The 23885-nt window shown below is 40.2% G+C and overlaps 1 protein-coding gene across 4 annotated transcripts in view; it reads left to right on the plus strand.

Moving 5' to 3' along the window:
• Positions 1-23885, plus strand: part of ltk (leukocyte receptor tyrosine kinase) — a 46644-nt gene that overhangs the window by 14148 nt on the left and 8611 nt on the right. For 2 of the 4 annotated variants that reach the window (XM_035611282.2, XM_035611284.2), the window contains exons 3-19: positions 861-1010; positions 2742-2970; positions 5094-5233; positions 5984-6109; positions 9018-9167; positions 9668-9768; positions 9917-10077; positions 10459-10553; positions 11588-11659; positions 11866-12040; positions 13018-13168; positions 13335-13463; positions 13692-13848; positions 17071-17256; positions 17918-18016; positions 20016-20177; positions 20313-20426. In XM_035611282.2, coding sequence (XP_035467175.1) covers positions 861-1010; positions 2742-2970; positions 5094-5233; positions 5984-6109; positions 9018-9167; positions 9668-9768; positions 9917-10077; positions 10459-10553; positions 11588-11659; positions 11866-12040; positions 13018-13168; positions 13335-13463; positions 13692-13848; positions 17071-17256; positions 17918-18016; positions 20016-20177; positions 20313-20426 — 2397 coding nt within the window. The remainder of the gene's footprint in view (positions 1-860; positions 1011-2741; positions 2971-5093; positions 5234-5983; positions 6110-9017; positions 9168-9667; positions 9769-9916; positions 10078-10458; positions 10554-11587; positions 11660-11865; positions 12041-13017; positions 13169-13334; positions 13464-13691; positions 13849-17070; positions 17257-17917; positions 18017-20015; positions 20178-20312; positions 20427-23885) is intronic. The other 2 variants (XM_035611283.2, XM_035611285.2) reach the window with 2 other exon arrangements.

The following is a 23885-nucleotide window of genomic DNA, read 5'->3' on the forward strand; positions in this document are numbered from 1 at the left end:
ATGAAGTTCACTTTCAAAGGAACAATGAATTAATAATGTGCCTATTTCTGTCCTATATCCCCAAGAGGGATTCCTCTGGCTGTTTGCCATATTAGCTGTATTTGCAGTTTCCTCTCATCATCACATGACGTCTCGCCTCCTCCTTTCTCATCCTGTTCATTAACCCCCAACACAGGCAGTCACACAATCACTCTGAATTTACAAAGAGTCTGTCTGTTTGGCTGTTGAAAACAATTTGGATTTCAGTTAAATTTAGTGGAAATTTAAACCATGAGCCAAGGTTATGATCAGTCTTTGACTCCAGGAACTTTTAAAAACATCATTTAGCACTATGATAGGATATTTTTGAACATTTTTGTGTTTTCTTCCACTAGCGATAGCATATACTTACTATAAATGGAAAGCATCCGGTATGTATCTCATGATTGTATAACACTGTGTATTGTAATGCAGTTCTGCGTTTCTCAGTCTCTTCAGTAATTAATAATGTGTATTTATAGGAGTTTGCAGACTTGGTGAGTGGCCTTGTCAATAAATTATTTAATTTACTTTTTCAGGATTTTGAGAAAACTGAAAATGGCTTTTTTATGTTCATGAAATGTATTTCTCGTTCATTATGTTTAATAATGGTGTTGTTGTTCATCAACATATCAAAAATGAAATATACTGCTTGAACGTTAGGGATATATGCATTTATTTGGCAAATTCTTTGCTCCTGGTGCAGTTTATCATATAAACTTTTGGATGGAATGTTAAACAATATCACTTTTTCTGGCATTCAACAAAATCCCATATCTTTGAATATGTAACCAGCAAACACTGAGTTGAAGGCTACGCTCTTCTGTCTTTCTGTCTGGCAGTTACCTCATGTGATTTTGAGTCATTGTGCATCTGGACTCCATCAAATCACAGCCACCAAAGTGACTGGTCAGTGGTGTCGCCACAGCAACCAGAAAGCGCACAGGTCGGGACGATGCCTGCGACTGACCACTCAGAGGGAAGCTCTGACGGTAAGATTGCAGTGACTCACTTAGGAGAAGCTCACTGAGAGATTCAAAATGCTGCCCATGATTTGTTCTTCTTTGAAACATAGGCCCTGTTAAGAGTTGGAATTAACTTCCACCTCGAGATCACAGCTGGACAGCTCTGAGTATGTTGGTTCACACCTGACATAGGAACGCTTATCCTTGAGCAAGTGACCACTTGTAATGGAATCTCACTTTTCCCAGTCTATAAGCAAATAAACAGGTATATATTTTCTGTCTGCAAAGGCCACACATGTGTAAGTTAGTCTGACTGTACAGATATTTCCTGTGTCAGTGTGTGTATGTGTTCGTCAGAGAGAGAGAGAGAGAGAGAGAGAGAGAGAGAGAGAGAGAGAGAGAGAGAGAGAGAGAGAGAGGGAGAGGTGAGCCAGGAGGGGCTGAGCGAATCAATGTGCTGTGAGCAGCTCTACTGTGAAATGAAATTTTACAAAAAACAATAGAAAATCAATACCTGGCAGTCAAGGCCACAAATAACTCAGTGCATGTAAAACACTTAGAAGAAGTATAAAAATACTTTAGGTTCATTATGAAACTAGCAGGTCAGAGGATGTCAGCTTAGTAGGTCTTAATCCGGGACACATTTTCGTTTGTTTCATTCGTACTAAAAATAATGTGGCCGCATTGATCGGATGTGATCGAATCTCAAATGCGACCTGTACCTAGAGCTGACCACTTGAGAGACGGTTTTTAATACCAGGTCTGAATGGGGCCATATTTAGAGTGTAGAAAATTCACTAATCTTTTGACGTACTTTTTTGAATTAATACTTGATGCGTCCGAAAGCAAAGTCTCACAGTTGTCCTTAGCTTAAATTCCCATATTATGTTTTTCGGGTTTTCACTTTCCTTTAGTATGTCATATATCATTCTTGTGCATGAAAAAGGTCTTCTGTGTTACACAAGTCTGCCAGAGACTGTGCAGTGTGGAGCCGTGGTATCGAGGTCCCGCCAATACACTCGCTTGACCAATTGTCAGTCTCAGCTGTCAATAATGATGTTTCACTCCATTTTATTGCATTAAATAACTGATTAGAAACCTAATGTATACACTTGGATATTCATCAGTGTGATAAAGACAATGTAAAATGACAGAAATCCTTAAAGATTTGGCATTTTCTGGAACTTTTTAGTTCATGACCTGTACTGTTGCCAGCCACCAGGAGACAATCGAGATGTTTGGCTTCACTTTAAGGGAGCTGTCATCTTTATGGTCCAAGCTGTGTCCCAATTCAGGGGCAGCTTCCTTCAGATGCTACATTTGAAGACCCTTTGCGTTACAGCAGCGCGACTAGGCTGTCCCATTTCGAAGGATCATTCAAACCGTCCGACACGTGCCCATCCATTCCCAAGTATCGAAGGATCCAAACGGGTGGATCATTCCTGGCCCGGCCAATCACAGGATTCATAGCGCGCCAGTGACGAACTTTCTCATGGGCAGCTCCGTTGCTCGTCTACAGCAGAGGGGTTGGAACACGCTGGTGACGCATATAGGAAATCAGCTGTAGATCAGTCATTTCAGTTCAGCATGTGGTCTACATGCCTTTGTCGGGCACGTAAACCTGTTGCAGTAAACCAAAAATATCAGCACTTTAAAGAGTTTTTCAGATGATTTATGGAACAGTTTTAGTTTGGCATTTTAATGAAGCTGCTATTAAACTGTCAAACATTAAATTTCTACTCTGTTCTATTTCTCTAGGGCACTTCCTTCTCCTAAGCTCCTCGTCTGCTGCTGAGGCCTCTGGGAGATGCGAGTTCCACTTAACCAGCCCGGTCTTGCTAGGAAGCAGCAAGCACTGCATCTTGCAGGTGGCTCTGTTTGAGTCCGATCCAGCTTCTGGGAACCTAACGCTCCTGATCAAACCAGTTCTCTCCGATTCAGCTGTCCACTCTGTGGTCCTCAACCACGGGAGGCGAGATGACCGCAGGTCAGCAAACACACTAAAAACAAGCCTACCATGCTTCTGCAGTGCTATTTGTGCGGAATAGTTCCCTCATGATTAATGCAGTACAGCGTGTCCATTTAATTAGTGTCAAAAAGCAAAACGTTGCATCTTTTCTGATTGAAGTGCTTGTCAATTTGAGGTCCAGTCTGTGAAAAGAATCAAAGGGGGGCTTAGATTCTTTGCAATGAAAGATGACACAGGCCTTCAGACGATACAAGGGCACAGAAACTAATACATTTTACAGTGAAATAAAGAAACATTTTCTTACCAGCCATGTGGGACAAAACTGTAGAATTATGATTGTGGGGACAGCAGTCCCCTGTGTATCGTTTATTTCCTATTGATCTAATGCTGAAGTACAGCCGTCTTTAGAGCAGCTAAAAGCATTCTTGTCTCTAGATGCAGACTCCGGAAAGGAATTTGAATATAATTGGTTTGGACAGAAGAGGAATGGATAGGCATATGCATTAAGTTTGTACACCGGCTTTGTTAATGTCTTTGCAGTAATGGACTGAGCAATTACATTATGAGATGGGCAGCTATTCCTCCCAAACTAACTAGTAGATTAGTTTTAGTAACTTCTGGACGCACTCTCCATTCAAAGCACAAACCCTGTGACTCATCTTCTGCTGAGCGCGTTGCCACATTTCACCTGTATAGATTTTTCTCAGAAGTCAACAATGTTAGTTAGAATCAAAAATATTTCCTGCAAAACCGAAGCTTAATGGCCTGGGAAATGGCCCCTAGATTGTATTTATTATCTTCATTTTAGAAACTGTGATAGCAAGAGTGTTGTTTTTGAAATGGATTTGTAATGTGTGAAGTGAGGCTCAGTAAAGCTGCCATCACACAGCCATGGTGGAATTAAAAAATTTGATTGAATGAGACAGACAGACTGCTTTTGTTCCTCCAATTCTTTTTCTCTTGAAAGGTTGAATTGTTTTGTCAATTCGTCTGCCGTAGATACCGGGAGAACACTGTTCTCTACCTTGTTTTGGTTAAAGCAATGGGTGACGTAGTTCATTTGTGCCATAAATCAAGTCGAATCGAGTGAAAGAAAATGTGCTTACCATGGTAACAACAAGTTTAAAAGAAAAATGAAAGAATCTGTCTGTTGATTCTATTAACAGTCTAAAAAAAGTTCACATTGGAAACTGCAGCAACACAAGCGCCAAATTTGAAGTTGTTCAGATTAAAATCAAAGGACAGAGACAGTTTGGCCGGCAGACGAATAAAAAGTCCTTAATTTAAAGCCAGATGTCTAACAAAATTGTTCATATTTAGATATCCACTGCAAGAGTTTTATTGCAAGAGCATAGAAGTTGTGTGGCACAGCTTTGGCAAGTTGTTGCATGAAAAATCGAATGTGACAGGTGGAAAAAAAAATCGAAACAAAAAACAAACTTATCAGGGAGACAGATGGAATATGATGTGTATTAAGCTTTTGGCCCCGAGCAGAGCAGTGAAATGATTTGATGGGCTTTTGTTTGTATCATGTGGTCGACACGCATATTGTGCATGCGACCACTAAAGGAGTGTTTTGTTAGACATTTCTATACACATGGACAATGGTGGTGGTACTATGTTATAAAAGGTAGGTGTTGGCCAGAATAAGAATGAAGATGAAGGCCACAAGATAATTTAAAAACAGGGTTTCAAAACAAGCCAAAAAGACTTTTATGAGGAAGAAAATCTTTTATTTCAACATGTTGCGAAGGCCTTCAGGGTGAATTTATTCATGATTCATGGATATCATGATAAACAACATGACATTTAGAGAACTGCAGCTTGCATGCATCATAACCTCTTTATCTTTCAATTTGCTAATGACTTTACCTATTAACCTTGTTAGCTCAGCTATTGATAGCAGGTGACTTTTGTTGGTTGCTGCTGCGTCTGACTGCACAGGCTTCTACGAAAACATGAACCATGCTGGCAGCAATAGCATGTACTATATTTCAAGACCTACCTTTTTGTGTTATTGTTTTTAGAAATACTGTATATTAAAATGTAACCATACAAACCAAAACCCTCCTTGATGATGAATGAAGGATGTTAATGGCTACGGACTTTATAATACACTTTTCTGTGACTGGTTGATACAGGGCTGAGTGGGTGGTTCTGGAGAGTGTGATTGGCCAGATGGAAGAGCCCTTTGAGGTGACGCTCCTCTACACTTCCTGTTTGTGGGAAGATGGTGTCACTGTGGCTCTGGACTCTCTGGAGTTCATAGACTGTGAATCAGGTGAGTTCATCATGTCCTGCAGATGCACCATTGACATATTTCTCTTTAAGCCAAATCCTTTAGTAGTCACTTCCATTAATATGCATCTTTGACCAAACTGACTGCTGGCCGTTGGCGCACACGTTTAGAAATATCAAGCTTTAATGACTATTTTTTTTAAAGTAATTTAAACATTAACCCAATAGTTGACAAGAATTTGGTTTAGTGTTTTTTCTTTACTGCTCCATCTTTCTTATATTTGTTTAACAAAAATGTCTTAAAATTCTTAGAAAAGTGGAAATATTTTTTCAGTGTTTCATGGTGTAGAACAGTGGTTCTACAACCTGTGGTTTGGGGAACCGCACCTTAGGTTGTTTGAGAGTTCACAAAGAAATAATATTCCTGAATTCAGCAAAACAAAACTATGTTCATGTGTCAGACTTTTCTTTAAATTTTGCTTAATTCTTGTGAGATTTAAATTCCCAGGTCTTTAGGAACTCAAATTGAGAAGAAAAATCAGTTTTTGTGTGAACTACTCACAAACAACCTGTGAAAAGAGATCAGAAGAAGGTACTGCTTTGTATAAATAGGTCTCAAGGAAAAAAATGGTGGGAAACATTGTATTAATAATAATAAAAATAATAATAAATTGCATTTATAGAGCACTTTTCATTGCTAAAAGCAATTTCAAAGTGTTACACAATGTTTGATCACAATATTGTAAGTTTGTATAACTGATGTTATACAATATGTTTGGTTGATGGGATGCAGAACACCAGGATGCAGTTTGCGGAGAATATTTCCACTGTGTTCATTCCGAAGTCTGCATCGACCCAAGCCAAGTGTGCAACTTCCACAATGACTGTCAGTATGGAGAGGATGAGGGCTTCATCTGTGGTAAGATAACATTTCTCAAAAATTACAAATAAATAAATCATAGGATACCAAATGAATGTTGCCTTTAGTGAAAACATCGTCTTGAATTTCTTTAACTTATGACTTCAAATGCACCTTTGTAGGTGGATTTAGAATTTACCCTTTAACGTTGATAGATAATTTTTCATTTGATTTAATCTGCGCCGTTGGACTGATTCTGAAAGTGGGCGTATTAAAGCAATATAAAAAGCAAATGATGTGTATGTGTGGGTGATATCGTTTGTTTGACTGTGGGTGGAGAGTTAAGTGAGGCCACCCCACAGAATAGAAGTCCTAAAGCAAGTTTAAATCCATGATAAATTATTAATCCTTTGACCGGAGGTACCAGATTATTCCATGCTAAGTGCCTCAATACAGCATACTGAATTTAAAGTGCAGCGGGTAACTATTATGTGGTTACATGAAATAGGAAGCCTGAGTGCAGCTTCCGTTCTGGAATACTTTGCATCAAAATGGTCTTATCTGCTGGAGTTTTTTTTCTTCTTAAGATGGAAATCATATTTGATATGTCATGCTCATTCTGCTTTGAATTTTTTAATTTTTTTTTAAGTTTTCATCTCGAGAGCATTTAAAAATATCTAAAAATGAGCTCTTAACGATTTTTTTATGTGATATGATATCAATGATAAATCTTTGAAAAACATCAATCATTTAGCACAAAGAAAAACACTTCACCACTTTGAGAACAAGTAAATAATGAAATCAATTTACTTTAGAATCCTTTGTGGATCCCCTGGGGAAACGGGGCTGGATAACAGTTGAGCTCCGGGTGTTGTTGTTGTTTTTTTACAGTGGTTAATCAGTAAAATCTAGCCTGTATCAGTAAATTACTCATCGTCATGTTGAATGATGGTTCTCACCAGGTAATGTGCAAATCATATAGGTTTGATTCCAGCCTACCTCTTTGCGACATATCATCTCCTCTTTACCTAATCAGATCTACTAAAACAGCAAAGCAAAAAAAACAAAAACTATCGGAACATTAAGGCCAATTTGTTTTTTTCGTGCACTGAAGTTATTTGAGTTAGAACAAAAGATGGTTTTAAGAATTCCTTCAGAGGAACAACACCAAGGACCTGGTTACATAATATTATATCAGATTCATTTTGCTAACGCTTTTGACCAAAGCGACCTACAATCATCGATTTATTTATTTTTTCAACTTTTTTTGACTAACAGTGGCATCTAGCTTTTAACAAAACTCTGACAAAAAAGGTCCTGCCTAGCCAGCAGCACACACTGTCAGGATGGGAGAGGGGACAGACGAACACACACAATCCATCCGAACAGGGATTCTTGAACCAGAAACCAAGCCAAGAGTCTATAATCCCAACAGGTTTTGCCTTTGTAGACTGATTGTTTAAACATTTAATAGCTCTGAATGTCTACTCTTGGTTTAAACCTTAGGTTTTGTCTGTGAACATTTGTTTTTGTTGTTAAAGTGGAAAAACCAACATGAAAACCAGAGAGCCACCTATGGGAGAAAAGCCATTTGAAGCAGAGAAAAAGGGAAAATTGCTATGCATATTAAGCGTAGCCAATACGACACTGAATAGGTCTGCCAAAGACAACAACCGCAGCAATATTGTGAGAGCTGTGAAGAAAACAACAGTCACTGACATCATCACAAACCTCCACAGGGCAATGATGAGTATAAATATTAATATACATATGTGGCTGTAATTAAAACCATTTTCTGCATTTTTATACCAACTCACTTCTTTGATTATGTCTGGAAACAGCCACCTGCAGCAGTTTGGATTTAGGTTGCTTTGAAAGAATGCATCGAGAACAGTATATAACAGGGCGGCTTAGGACAGGAAATGATTATTTGGAGAATGGCTGTTTCCTGTTTGAATTTATATTGTTAAAAACATTTTGTAGGTTGATTGTAACTAGGTCATCAACAAGGACAAATTATATAAATGCATTAGCCTTACAAGACATCTCAATGTGACTTGGAAAATCAAACTTGAGGGTCTCACAAGGCTTTTTCAAAGTCTAACAACAAAATGTCCAGAGCAACATTTGCGGACTCACATACAGCCCCCTTCGGAAAAATTCAGGAAAATGTCAAGAATTCAGCTTCACTGTGAAACCACCCCTTATTGTGAACCTTCTTGAATGAGAAAATGAGTTATGATAATAATGATGAAAGCACAGTGCAGAGCAGCTGGCTAAAAGGGGATATAATTAAATAAAGTGAAGTATTTAATAATTCATTTAGTTAATTTAATAAGTGTCTGACTAAAACTGAAACTAAATCAAAAATCTGTACAAGTTTGAATAAGTCTCTTCCCGCCCCTGAGCATTTTGATTCAGACAAGTTGGTACACTGGCAAAAAGTATGTGTGTGTGTTGGGTGACCCAGGGTGACGAGGATGATTGCCACAGAGTCATTTTTTTATCACCTCATTTTTGTCAATTGCTGAAGATGGTAAAATGATCATTGGTATAGGATACTTAGGTATAATCATGTCATTGCATGGACTGTATGATGGTCAGCCAAAAGTGGGGTAGCGAAATTACTGTGCTCGTCCTAATAATGGGGATGCATTTGTTCCGCCATCCATAAATCCATCATCTATACCTCTTATCCTTTGAAGGTAATGGTGGGGGGGGTACATCCCTAACGTATAGCTGACATATAGAGAAAAACAACCATTCACATTACACACACACACACACACACACACACACACACCAACACACACACACAAACACATTTTCATATTAAGAAATATGGTACCCCTTCAGGCATATTGTATATGCAGGGAGAAGAAAGATGACTTCATAGTGAAATGTGAACGTAATAGCAGCTGTGATGTCTGCTTTAGTGAAATATGATCACAATGTTTCTCTTCCTCAGGTGGTCTTCCGTCTGGCTCACACTGTTCGTTTGAACAGGACACATGTGGTTGGTCTGTGTCCAACCCGCACTCGGCCTGGAGGAGGGTCGCTCAAGATGAGCTGCTGGAGAAAGAAGACATGCAGGGTGTCACTCTGCGGAGTACTCCAGGTTGGCTCTTAGTGTGTTTGTGTATATATGTGAAATGGGTATAGTAATATCTCATTTGCTCATTATATTATTAGTCCTCTTCTCATCTTTTACCATTGCAATGAATTATTGTGTCCGGGAGAGATGAAAGTTAAATACTCATAGTAAATCGCTCAGCCTTTTTCTTTTATTATTATTGCAGACCCGGCCAATGATAGGAATGCCTTGTGAGATTACTACCATATAACGTTACACAACAAAACCTTGAAGAGTTCAACTGGCTTGTTTCAATCCAGCTGCAGAATATATTTGTGCTAACAGACCTTAAACTGTCTCTAGATTTAAGCCAGTGTCACTAACAGCTGCCATTCTTCTGTGTTGATTTATTTCATCTGCTCCATTTTCTCATTCATAGCAATACAACAATTAAGTTGTAGGTTGAACAAAAACTATTCAAACTATTACTGTATATTTATTATTCTGAAGTGCTCTGCTGTGTCACATTTGTTGTGCGCCCCCAGGGTACTTCTTGTTTCTGCAAGTAAGAGAGAGTGATTCTGTTCGAGAGGCATCCATTCAGAGCTCTTCTTTCCCTCCTCCAGTCTCTTCTTCTGCCTGCCAGGTCAGTTATTTAGACTCATACAGTGTTTGATTTATTTAATTTGAGTGTTTTTGTTTTCCTGCCCTTGTCCTGGAGACTGATGCTGAGCTCCAATCATATGAAAAATCCTTTGCTAAATATTTGCTGACCGTTTGTCTTTTCTGTGCAGCTGCGCTTCTCTCTGTATATGCATGGGGACTTCAATGGTTCGTTGTTGGTGGCTATAGAGGAGAACGAGACCACCACTGCGCCACTAGTCTGGGAGAGAAATGGTCAGCGGGCAGACGACTGGGAAGATGTTGCCCTGCAGTTGACTGGCCTCCGTCATGGGTAGGGAGTAGGATAACAAAAAAATCGCAAACTCGATGATTAAGACTGACACTGAAAAACCACAGTCGAAGGAGTGTGTGTATAAAAGTTCCCTCTATTATTCAACTTTGCTTAGATCATTTCAAAGCAGAAGTTCTGTAATGTTATTATAATCAGAAGCATCATAACAATTTTACAATGATGGTGAGGATGTTTAGGATGAGTGCACTCAATACTTAAGATACTTGAGAAAATTGCTGCATCCATCTGAAGAATTTGAATCAACATTTGTTCTTTAGGAGGAGTTGCTTTTGTACACATCGGAAAATGTTGTTGTTCACATAAAGACCATATTGATAATAATTCTCTATAAATACATTAATGGTTTCTGCTTTGCACCAGGTTCCACGTGAAGGTGTCAGCTGTGTGGGGAGAAGGCTCCAATGCTGATGTTGCGCTTGATGAAATTGCATTTGGAGCAACCTGCTTCACTACAGGTGAGCTGTTGCTAACGTTCCGCCAGGAACTGCTACAGACTATAACAGCAATGCCACCATTTGTAATGTAATAAAAATAGTAACTATGAGAAAACTGATTTGAAATTCTTCAAGGTGACATTTCAACTCTGTTTATTTACTATTATTTAGTACTACTACTCTACTATGCCATTCTGAAACCAGTAAAAATTCATTGTTTTATCTCAAGTTAATGTGTTGGTAACACAATGAAGGATTTCATATTTGGATGTTTAATAAATCCACGCAGCTACATTTTTTATACAGTTATCATAAACTTGACCCAACGCTCTCTCGCTGTCAAATTTGTGAAGATGAGTCGAGTCAGTTCACATCAGCCGAAAGAATTCAGAGAAGAAAGAAAAGTTCAGTAACTTGAAAGCAGTTATATCATACGGGTCTCTCTCTTCTCTTTACTTTGAAAATGATTTGTAAGTCAGGTGGAATCCAATTTCTCATTGATGACTGCTGTCATTCTTCAGCCATACAAGCCATGCCCCGTTTCTACAATGAAGAATGAGAGTAAATCTATTTGGCAGCATTCACATGTTGTTGTTGTTGTTTTTGTCATTTTTTACTTTCACAGCCATGTGAAAAGTCTCTTTCTGGCCCAATTATAATGTTCCAGGATGAATTTGACCATTTAGAAGAAATTTGACAAAGGGCAGTGCACTGGACTGCTGGTCTTGTAAAAATGTGAACAGCAATATGCTGAATGTTATCCAGACACTACATTGAGTGAGATCACCAATAAATTAACAAAATCTACTGTTTCTGTAGGCGACATAGTGGAAGAAGAAGTCTAAGAGAAACATATTCATGGGTCCGTCCTGCACACGACTTGGTCTTGTTTTCATCCACCATAGTCTTTCTTTCTTTCTTTCTTTCTTTCATCCTTTCTTGAAATGTTCTCATTTCCTTTGGTTTGTGTCCTTTCTGTATGTTTATCATTTCAAGTAAAAATGTTAATGTGCGACTGTGACTACCTTTTATCTCTTTACTCCCTCTCTACTCAGATATCAACTCTCTGCTGCCCTTGACAGACTTGGAGGATATCTTCAGCCCCCTTCCTGAGCCCTCTGCCTCAGGTAGCGTGCAGCTCTAGTTGAAGCATTCTTTGTCTACCGTGTCATTTTTAATCCACTTTGAACGCAGAATAGGTGGAGAATTGTTGACTGAAGATTTCAGTATGCTTGAAGCTTTATCTACTGTATCTCACAGCTCACTCAACAATCCTACAGTCTCCCACCAGCTCATGTCAGTGTTTTTCTTCTCTTTGTCTCCGTTTTTCTAGAGGTTTCTCTGATGGTGTGGTGGTTCAACTCATGCGGCGCCAGTGGTCCTCAGGGGCCGACCCAGGCCCAGTGTGACAGCACCTACAGGAACAAAAATGTCAATGTTACTGTGGGGAAGGAGAGCCCATTGAAAGGAGTCCAGATGTGGAGAGTACCTGCTACCAACAGATATCAGTAAGTGACAGAGGGCATGGATTTTAGGTTCATCTCTCTGAGCATCAAGGTGAAAGTTTCTCTAATATTTGTCTCATAAGTTAATTATTTATATATATGTACAGTATTTCCTTCACAATCCCATGAAAAGAACCAAACCAACATTTGACTGACCAGTAACTGTCCTGACATAATCTGTGCTATAGATCTTTATTGTTGTCTAAAAATAATACATGAGTGCCTCACAGTGCACTGGGTGATATGGTCCTTTATTACGATGGGCACTGAGCCAGTCTACATGCTCTGTCGTGTTGCCCTTGATATTATATTAATGCATCCAATCTGCAGCTGCATACAGTGCCAGACAAACACTTACTTAGCCTTTTTTTTTTTAAACAAAAGTTTGGATTTGCGAAATGAACATCTCCAATGGGAGATAACGGACTAACATGCTGTTAGTTTTCAATGTTATGTCCTGAAGCCGCCGTGGTTGCCATAGTGCAGGATAAGCCTAAAAGAGTTTCAATGGTGTTTACACTTCTATTCACAGTTCCTTTTCAAGAGCTTAGTCACTGGGGAGAGAAAACATGTGTTAGCATGGTTGCATGACAGAGAGCTGGGCTAAGTGACAATTTAGAGGTGTGACTGAACCAAATTGTTCCGGCCATGCCCAAGATCAAGACCTAAAGCTGTTTGATTGTCTTTGCACAGCGGGTCATGGAACCTCACTACCACACTCACGACATGAAATCAGGCACCATAAAAATAGCAGGGTAATCAGGGGATTTACAGGGTGTTGAATTACTCTGGCCAAATTATACACAGCTGCACTTTCTGCCAAGATCAATAGAGTGTCTTTAGAAGAGGAAATAATTACAGTCATATATAGCAATTTGCTCAAGTGTAGTGCAGTCTATTTATCTAATATAATATGAAGCCTGAGACTGAAAGCAATTTATTTCACAGTAATGCCCTTGTGGTGTAATAATCTCCCCCAGGATCTCTGCCTATGGTGCTGCAGGAGGGAAAGGAGCCAAAAACCACAACAAACGCAACCACGGGGTCTTCATTTCTGCCATATTTCCTCTGGAGAAAGGAGATGTGCTTTACATCTTGGTGGGCCACCAGGGCGAGGACGCGTGTCCAGGGGTGAGTAGGCGAGAGTGAAGTCAGGCTGGTAGGATTAATTGGTGTGTGCAATGTCCCACTGGGCTATATTTGGCCAGAGAGAGAGAGCGTGACCTGAATGAAAAAAATTCTTGCCTGCGGCATCTTTCTCTGAAACTCAAATCTCCTTCTGTCCTGCTTGGTGCAGAGAAATTCTCACACTCAGAAGATCTGCCTGGGAGAGTGGTCAGTGATCGAGGATGACCTCAGGGGAGAGGCTGGTGCTGAGTGGGCTGGAGGGGGAGGTGGAGGAGGTGGCGCAACCTATATCTTTAAGGTGGCAGCACATATACTTTGTGGATTATGTCACTTAACCTCCCATCTGTACTACAATTTCCAGGGTCCTGTTGAAATTGCTCTACTGCTGAGACTGAAGCTTCGTCTCAACGAATAATTTCCCATGTGCAATTGAAAATATTGAAATGCAAATTTATGCATGTGCACCACTCAGCTAGTACGTAGTTGAAGAGTTCTCAAAGCAGTAGCTGTGTGGCTCTCTTGACAGATGGAGAGTGGCGAGATGATTCCCTTGCTGATTGCAGCTGGTGGAGGAGGAAATGCTTACCTGGAGGACCCAGAGTCCAGTTTGGACCAGATACCACTGGAGCAGTACGAAAACAGCACCATACGTCCCAGTAGCAATGGTCAAACTGGTGCTGCAGGTGCGTTATTATATGACTTATCTTACTTCCAATTAGGAGTGTTTGTTTAAAGGGTTGATTCAAACTGTGAAATTTTACTTTTGTCATTTACCTATAGTGGCATGGAGCCATGAAAATAGATTCAGTTTTGTATGCACAGGATAAGATTAAGATTACTCCCGCCACTGTTTTGTCTTTTTCACAACATTGAAAATTTGCATTCAAAAAACCACAACATCTCTTTCTGATTTCATAGAACATGTAGTCAACCACCCTTATAAAGATGGATTTTTTAACCCAAAAGTAATTTCAATTGAAACAGTTTATAGTGAAGTCTGTAAATAATTTTGTTCAGTCAACTTTGTTCAAAAACTTGTTCAGTCAATTGTCAGAAATAAATTTAGAGCATTTTATTGGTAGGGTGGGCTTGAACCAGGGATGTTGCAGTTCATGTTGTGTGCTTTAAACCTCAAGGCCACGAGGTCACCCCAGGTTTTCACTTAAAAAAATATATATATACAATAGTACTTATTATTCATGATGGATCTGAGGAATGGCTGCAGACTCGGGGTCTATACTTTACGATCCCAGTGCTTAAGTGTTCTAGCGAAGAATGTGCTTTCCTGATCAAGCGCTGTAGAGACATAAGCCTCCGATGACAACAGGCTTTTCTCTTTGAAACTGAGTGAACTTGAACTGTTATCTGATTTGAAAGCACATCGGTCATGTTTATAAAAGGCTAGGCTAAAACCTTTTGTTTTGGACGCAATCGAAAACAGCGCACCTTGGACATGCATGTGTGCTGTCACACAGCAGAATGTGCTTGGCCTCTTGATAACGGGATCTATTGGGATTGTATTTTTACTTTCCTGACGGGCCGTTTACCTTTGAAGCAGGACATATTGGGCAGAACAGTCTCTTAGCTCCGGGAAATGCCAGCTGGAACATTCTCAGTAAATCCCCCCTGATCACTGGAGTATCAACACAGCCCATCTACAGTATTAGCTCATCTTATTTAAACTATTGTGGGATTGTCTAGATAAAGATCTGAGTGTCAGAGGAAATGTGTAGCTGTTAGTGGTGTGTACAAGAGTTGTTTGTGTTTGCTGGTGGGTGTTTTTGAACTCTATATACCCAGTTGTCATGGTGTCACATGAGACTTGACCTGCAGTGTGTCATTATTATGGTTAGCAGGATTCATGCTTGAATCTGCTCAGCAGCGTAGATTAGATGCCCCCGATCTTTCGGTGAGTGAACCTGTTGACTCTTAAAATGATTGTTCATTGGCTGTGGCTCAGGAGGTAGAGCTGGACGTCCACCAACCAGAGAGGCGCTGGTTTGATCCCCGGCTCCTCCAGTCTGCATGCTAAAGTGTTCATGGGCAAGACACTCAACCCTAAATTGCCCCTGACTGCTGTGCGTATGAATGTGTGTTAACAGGGGTTACATTCAATCTCAAAACTTTTTGCATTCTTTTGCTACGGTTTCCAGGTTGAACGACACGTAGGCTTGAAACTGCGTGCAACGGGCTTTGATGTACGTTTTCGCTTGTTGGTGTTGCCCAATCAGCAGCAACATATATGTAAGATTTGGAAATTAAAAATTTAAAAAGCAGTGCCCATAATGGATTATACATTTCTCTATAAATACGGAAAGTATTATATAATGAAGTTATTCAATACAATAAGCTAACAGTTATTTAATCTTAACTTATGTTGATCTCCACAAATTTATTTCAAATAATTTCCAAATTTTGATTTAAGCCTAGTTGTTTATAAAACTTGCTTCACGGATAAAATGCATGCTTCCATTTCTGTCAGGGTTAAACACGTATTGAAACCCATATCATCTACCTCAGAAACTTATTCCACAAGAAAGCCAAGATTGTCCTTCTCAGCTGCCATAGTTTCAACCCTTGAGTATCACAACAGGGTGTTCATGTTTATGTTTAAACGCAGTCCAGGTGAATGAGACTTGTAGTGTAAAGAGTTTTGCGTGGTTGTTAAGACTAAAAAAATTGCTATTTAAGTGCAGTCCATTTACCAGTTACCATTGCTGAAGGGTTTCTGTCGTCATCACTGCATTGTGGTCAGGGATAATTACTATACTGTAGCTCCAGCCCTATACTAAATTACTTTTCAAAACAGAGCTTTCACCAAAGGCTGATAAAGTAGGCGACACAATGTAAATTCAGCTTTATATACAGTATAAACATAAATAAAAGCTTCAATGCTTTGAAAATAATGTGTGGCTGACAGCCACTCAAGTATGTACAAGTGGATGGGTGGAAAGTGAGGGGATGTTGTAGGATGTCAAATGAAATGAAAAAAGCAACCTCGCTGTTGAGCCTCTCATGTCTGCCCACCGGTCGCCTATGAACAGCAGCAAAGCTCAAACCCCCACCACTTATTTCTGGGACGTGTGTCTGCTCGCTTCACTCAAATCTCCAGCTGGATGTCTTCCCAACTTTCCATATTCAAGCTCAACAAGACTGAGCTCTTTTCTTGGCAAACCCTTGCTTTCTCCAGAAGTCTCTCTGGACTGCGCTGTCCATTCCATCTACCACTGAAAGCCTTTGCTGCTAATTTATTGTGCGACTCGAGCCAGTGCAGCAGGAAGACGCACGGAAGACAATAGACAGCAATGGTCAGCCACAGATGCTCTAGCATAGCAGGTGACTGTTGACGTGGTGTGGTCCTGTCACGGTGAATGATAACATGAACACGGCTACAGGACTGCCAAAGACTCCTCGGACACTTACACTTAAAAATATTTTCATCATCAGGCATTTTCTGTACTAAACATGTGAAAATAGTTGTATAATGTCTTCGGTGGCTCTTGAAGGAGAGTAATCTGATATTTGGCATCTACAGATTTATGACACAACACCAGTGTTTGAAGAACTGAGCGTTCATTGATTTGAAGCCTTTTTTCGAAAGTTCCTTTCCTGTGAATCCCCACTGACTTTATGAAAGTACAGTGCTTATTAACTGGAATACCCCATTAACATCACCCACTGTCTTAGTCACATCGCAGCTGCAACACAAACCTGCAGCTTAGTTTCAACAGCAACCATTAAATACGTTTCACTGTGGAAACTCAGGTTTGCCTCAGGCAGGCAATCTGCCTATCCTATTGATGTTGGTTTTTTTAAACAAATCCCACATGGTTACCAAAACACTGTGGATGGCCTCAGAGGCTTTAATAGTGTTTCATTTAGAGTTCATGTTTGTTTCCCTGAAGGTGGAGGCGGAGGTTGGAAAGACAATCTGAGTCCTCATATGAGAGCTGGAAAGTCTCTGGTGGAGGGTGCAGAGGGGGGGTCGGCATGTCCTCTGGCCCTGTCCAAGCTCAACTGGTCCACCTTTGGGGGTTTTGGAGGAGGAGGTGGAGCCTGCACAGCCGGAGGTGGTGGAGGAGGGTACCGAGGTATCCACATTTCATTTCCTTTTATTTCCGTTCTGCTCATTTGTCGAGCTCTCTCTTGTCATTTCAACAAAGACAACCCTGTTCACTGGAGGAAGAATCATCTATGTTGTTGTGTGCATGTATGTCTTTTCTATGGTATGTGTTACAGTCAGCTTATTCCTCAGGCTTAAACGATTTCCACTTAAAAACATTTTGCAGTGTGTAAATTGTCACTGTCAAATTCTTGTACAGTTTTATAATTTCACAAGTTACATGAAGGACCTTGCAATTACATTTTGTAGCTTGTTGCTATGCTGATCATACATGGTAATATTTCTATTATTAATATTATAATTACAATAATTTGACATTTTCTTGTAGTTTATTTCTACGGTTTTATCCTTGAGCGACATAACAGCCTGCCAGAACCAGCCAGATGGAACAGGTTCATTGTAAGATCAGTCCAATCTAATCACAATATGGTATCTTTCAATCTTCTGTCACCAAGGTGAAAACAAAGGCTGTAAAGCAACCTGCTGTTTTGTTTTAGGTTTTTTTTGCAAAAGAAAACTGTCGAGAGTGGAGACAAACTGATGAGTATAGAGCAAATGTCTTGACAGTCATTAACTGTCGTAATAGGATCAAAAAGGTGTTCAATTGTTGAACGTGAATTCTGTGACAGGAGGTGATGCGGCGCTGACAGATGAAATCACAGCTGACGGTCAGAACGGAGTCTCATTCATTCATCCAATGGGAGAGATCTTCCTGCAGCCTCTGGCAGGTGAGACTCAGAGTCTGACACAACATGAACATATAATTACAATGAAGGTGATGAAGATTAAGCTATTCCAGGTGAGAGTAATTTAAGGCGGAATATGATATGGACTTCATGCTGTATGTGGTTACAGTAAAAGCCCCAGGAAAGCCAGACAAGAAGACAAGAAAAAAGTAATGACATACACAAAGCAGCTAAGTGGGGAAAAGTAGAAGGAATTGAAATACTGATGCAAGTTTCTTAGCAACAGCTTGAGTCAAAATAAAATAAGCTAAAACACAAACTGAACACCTAGTAAAAAAGGAAATTGATATGATTGGGGTATTGTTTTTATTAACCTTGAAGATCGGTTGAAAAACTACAAGCTCAGTGAACGAACGCCACCTTGCATTTTATTTTTTGGTATTAATATGGAAAGTCTCGGTCATTATTCAAATGATACAACTACAGCCTACATGATATAGGTGCATGATTGCTGTGAATCTCTTTCCATAACAGACAGTGTTGAACGTTGCTGATCCCAAAGCACAGACACTTTGTTGGTGTGAAGATTAAATCCTGAGTTCTGTTTGCTTAGTTCTCCAAGCTATTGATCCAGTCTGTGCATCACTGTGTGTGTGTGTGTGTGTGTGTGTGTGTGTGTGTGTGTGTGTGTGTGTGTGTGTGTGTGTGTGTGTGTGTGTGTGTGTGTGTGTGTGTGTGTGTGTGTGTGTGTGTGTGTGTGTGTGTGTGTGTGTGTGTGTGTGTGTGTGTGTGTGTGAGAGACTATCTGTCTGATCACTCAGGCCTACACATTCACATATACACATATGAAGTGGTGTTTGGGGTTTTTTTCTGGTTAAACTACCAGCCATCTGATTCTCATTATTCAGCGGGAGGAAAAGGAAGGCAGTCGGCTAATTCACAGCCTCATGTAGCCTGTTGCCTTGGGCGCCAGCAGACAGACATCAATTCTCATGTGAAAGACCCTTTTGTTGTTTCTGCGTGTGCTGCCGTGTCACTGCTCCCCAACACAATGACGGCCTCTGGGCCATGAGACACATTCAAAGGCGGAGCTGACAAAAAGAGATGTTATCGTGGTTGAGTTTGAACGACAAATATATTTTTCTGTAATGTAATAAAACATCTTCTCAGCTCTGACTGAGGGATGTGGTTTAATGTAATGGTACATGCCTGCTACGTCACCTCCTATTTCACGCTAACAATGGAGCGCTGTTTCGCCAGAATTTAGAGTATGTGCAAAAGTGTACAGCCTTATGTATAATTTAGACCATAATTTTGAACCAATGATGGTATGGAAGCATCATATAATGCATTATGCACTCGGTTGACCTCATATACCTGAGCACAGAAAGTAAAGTGTTCAGAGACTCAAGTACAAGGCTGGTGATATTCTGTTGTACATCTCACGAAAAAAACAACAGTGAGTAAATCTATCTCTTAATACTCTCCGACTTCTCCAGCCTGTTTTTAACTCTGTCCCATTCACGCCTACTGAAGACATAAATCTCTGAGAAGAGGTCATGAATATACTTTCATTTAAAACAGCTCAGCTCTGTAATGTATAGTGCAGATTACTCTAATAGGAGTGAATAATCCATTTGTGAGGGGCCTATTTTTAGCTATAGGATGATGTGCGTATGTGAAATGGACTCAAAATAAACTTCAGCGTCCATGTTGCGCACAATAAACAAACATTTGTCAGCTACTGTGAATGTGTGGCTCGTGGATTTGTTGTTAATAGGTTTTGGACTACAAGTGAATCTCCTTAGCTCAGAGGAATACGTAATTTCAGACATTCTGGCAGGCCAGACAACACTTATTAGTCAGATCCATTTATTGTTGGTTTTGGCCTCTTCGTGAGGTTTGCTGAGAAGAGCGAAACGTAATATCACCAAACCCTGTTGGAGCATCCTGCGAACGTAATGATCCCTCTCTCAAACAAATAGTTTGTGTTTCATTGCAAGCATGTGTTTATGTGTGCATTTATAACTGATCCCTGTAGCGATGGAGAGTCATGGGGAGTGTGAGATCAAGGTGCAGCTGAACTGCAGCCACTGTCAGATGCAGAGCTGCAAACGTGAAGAGGATACTCACCTAATCCTCTGCCTTTGCGACGAAGACGAAGTCCTGGCCAGTGACAATGTGACATGTATTGGTACTGTAGGTAGGTAATCACCCTCCAGACGAACAGTACTGTGTCTATTGGATAATAGCCATAATGTTTTAGCAACTTGTTTTAATCTCAAACAATAGATGCGGCAGATGAAGCATCTGAAGTCTTCATCTCTCTCTCTCCCAGCAGCTCCTCAGGGCCCAGCTCCACAGGGCCAGATGTCGACACTGCTGATCCTGGCAGTCGTGGTCTCCACCATCGCAAGTGGCTTCACGCTGATCTGCGCCAGCGTCCTCCTCAGTAAGAGACTCCTCCAGTTCTGTGTGCAGTCTGTGCCCTCCACTTTCCACCGGCTGTGAGCTCAGCTCGACATGCCGATGCTTCCAGATGTTACTGACCGCAGGAACAGGAACGCCTCTGATAAGTGTTGGTGATGTGTCCTCCACTGCGGAAAAGATATGTGTCTAAATTTTCGGATGCTGACACGATATAAATTGACCACATATGAACACCGGTTATTGGTAGAACTTGTTTCAGGTGATGGTCCTCTGTCTCTGGCTGTATGTAACATGCAGTAGAAATAAGCCCAAAGAGTGTGAAGCCAGGTTGTACTTCAGATGAGAAGTTAGATGGAGGAGAAGATTGCAGTTAAAATAACAAGTTGTCTATATTTTGTATTCTGTCCCTACCGGAGGACGACTGCTCTCATGGAAGCATGAAACACTAGAGATGTACTCTAAACTCATCTGAACATATGACTTTAATATGAAAATATATGATTCACTATTACAAAGGAGGAAGCTTTGGCATTTAATTTGGAAGTTTCTCTCAGTTGTAGTGGTTAACTGTGAGATTAGAGCAGTACATGTTGAGCGTTATGAAAAAAAAAAGAAATCCCGATCATATAAACACGAAGAGAACTGTGATAAATGATTATCCGTTCAGACATATTGAGAAGCATTTATTTGGACCCATGGGCATGATCTCTATGATAAGAGTCTTATATCAGCTGTGATACAGCTAAATGCTTTTTACACAAAGCACTGTGATACACAGAACTGAGCAGAGGTGGAGCAACGAGCCTCTGTTTCGGAACAATGAACTGAATAGATTTGCTCTGTTGGTCGCAGGTTCTGGTTCATCTGAGACAAGACGGTCAGACATGATGTAAAATGCTCTGCTGATGGTTATTGCACATGCAAACTGCTAAATATTTGAATAATTAGGGAATAGACAAATCACCAGTTTGTGCTGGTAATAACACTCTAGGAAAGAAACAGAAAGACAAGTGAGGGACAAAGCGAAAACCCAAATTATACTGTTTGAAATCTAACACTAATTTTGTATAGTATCTCATGTTGCATTAGTATTTATCTTAGTCTAAAAAGCTGCTAGGCAAAAATATACTGTTAAATGTTGACTTATATACTAAACCTTGTTTTGTGAACCACAGACACTTTATATAAATACAGTTTTTTTTTCTACAGTATTAACACATATGAAGTCATTGTGCAGTAATATAGGACAGTGAGGGATTATACAGCTAATTCTTGTCTTTTTGCACCTTTGTCACCTTTTTGCATCTGCTGCAGATTATCTGGAAGGGAATCCTCACATATTAGGGTCATTGAGGACGTTTGAAAAATAGCAGCTTCTCTCTCCGTTGCCCTCTCCTTCAACTCTCTGGAAGGGCCTGAATATTAAGTGGAGTTCAACTGCGGAAGATTTTTTCTGATTTATTTTGCTCTTTCTTTTCCCGCAGTCAGTTTTTGGTGAATCTAAACGTAGGGCCTCTGGAGGAGAATCTGCACAACGCGGACTTCCTGTGAAATATCAGTTACATTTCAAGCTCTCTGGGCTCGAACACAGACTGACAAGATAATCAGGCATGACATAAGCGTTTAGACAAAATTGACAGAATATTAGGAAAGGCTCATAGATAAAAGGAAGATTGAGTTGTTTTTCATATTGGCAGTAAGAAGTGAGCAGCTGATCATAAAGCAAAATATCTTAACAAGCTTGGGGGGAAATGAAAATACATCTATCAACTTGAATGGCACTGAGTAGAATGCAGTCCTCCGCCAAGGCACATAAGTCCCCTTATGAAACCACATTTAATTCTGTTAGATCTGGATTTTTATTTGGATTTGCACTTAATTGAACACGCTCATAGATATCAGACTCCTTTTTTTATCAAGATCCATTTTTCCTAAAAAAATACATCTCCCAGTTTTAAAGTGAGCAAATATTCCTAGATCCCTTGTTCCATCCTCCCTCCAAGTTTCATGAAAATCCGTTGAGTCGTTTTTGCGTCGTTTGACAAACAAACCAACAAATACACAGGTGAAAACATACTGAACCCTCCTCGGTGGAGGTAAAAAGACAGGATATTTGTTTTAATCGTGATGGCTAATGCATTTATGAAATGCACATTCAGAAAAGACACTTGGTTTATTTTCATCAGTACAAGTAGCAGAATATAGTGATGAAATGTAACATGTTTCTTCTCGTCCTTTTGCAGACAATCAAACCTGAACTATAATGGGGCACTGTCCTTTCAGGAAGATGGTCAGAGTTTAGAAAAATAGAAAATGCATTTAAGTGAAAAAGGACAGGTTGGCAAATGTCAAGGTCAGTCAGACCGGCAACTGTTAGTGATCAGATAAATGGTCTTTTCTGAACAAAGAATAAACAGAAAACAAAAGAAGATATCAGTGTGTGGAACAACATCGTTTGAGGTGATACTAAACATATTCATACTCTGCGTGATTAGAGGGTAATCAGACAGCAGCGGTGTGTAACTGCGGGACATTGTGATCCTATAATTACCAGACAAAGTGCAGAAAGTATGACTTCTAACTAACTGCATTGTGTATAATTCTTTGAATTTGCAAGTGAATAAATTGAGTACTAAAACAAAGACTGATGACGTGTGTAATACCTTATAATGCAAAAGGAAGATAAACAACCTCCTGATATATATATATATATATATATATATATATATATATATATATATATATATATATATATATATATATATATATATATATATATATATATATATATATATATATATATCAGGAGGTTGTTTATCAAAAAAAAAAGGCAGCAAAACACACACATACTCACACACGCACGCACGCACACACACACATGCACACACACACACACACACACACAAACCCACCCTTCAGCTTAATGGTGTCTCTTCACCTGAGCTCTCCCCCATGCAGGGAGGTAGTCTGTTCCCTGGGCGCCCCATCTCCTCCATCCCCTCCTCCTTCCACCTCCTCCTCCCCCCTCCCCCTCCCCCCTCCCCTCATCTCAACCAACCCCCCACCACCTCATCCCAACCCCCTGGTCCTTAGCGTCTGCACTGGGCGATGGCTCGACGGCACCTCTTACCTGCACGCAACACCCCCTCCCTGGCAGACTACCAACCTGTATCGGGGACGTGGGCTGCCTCCGCGGCGGGTGAGTCCAAACTCACTGGCACAGACAGTCTAGGAGCAGTAAAGAAGGAGAGGACATCCCACATGCATCCCACAAAATGTCTTCTTAAAAGGGAACTCCACCAATTTTACACTGAACAGTTTGCGCACAGGTCTTGGGGAGTTGTAGAAAGCACCTTGTGGATTCAGAGGGAGCCGTGTGAAATCTCCTATGTTGCCTCAAGTGATGTCACTTGAGTCAATATTGGTTGGGGCTGAAGTGAAAATGAAAGAGAAATCTGGACAGGAGGGGGTTCTAAGACAA

Source organism: Scophthalmus maximus, chromosome 15 (genome assembly GCF_022379125.1).
Source record: "Scophthalmus maximus strain ysfricsl-2021 chromosome 15, ASM2237912v1, whole genome shotgun sequence".
Classification (NCBI taxonomy): domain Eukaryota; kingdom Metazoa; phylum Chordata; class Actinopteri; order Pleuronectiformes; family Scophthalmidae; genus Scophthalmus; species Scophthalmus maximus.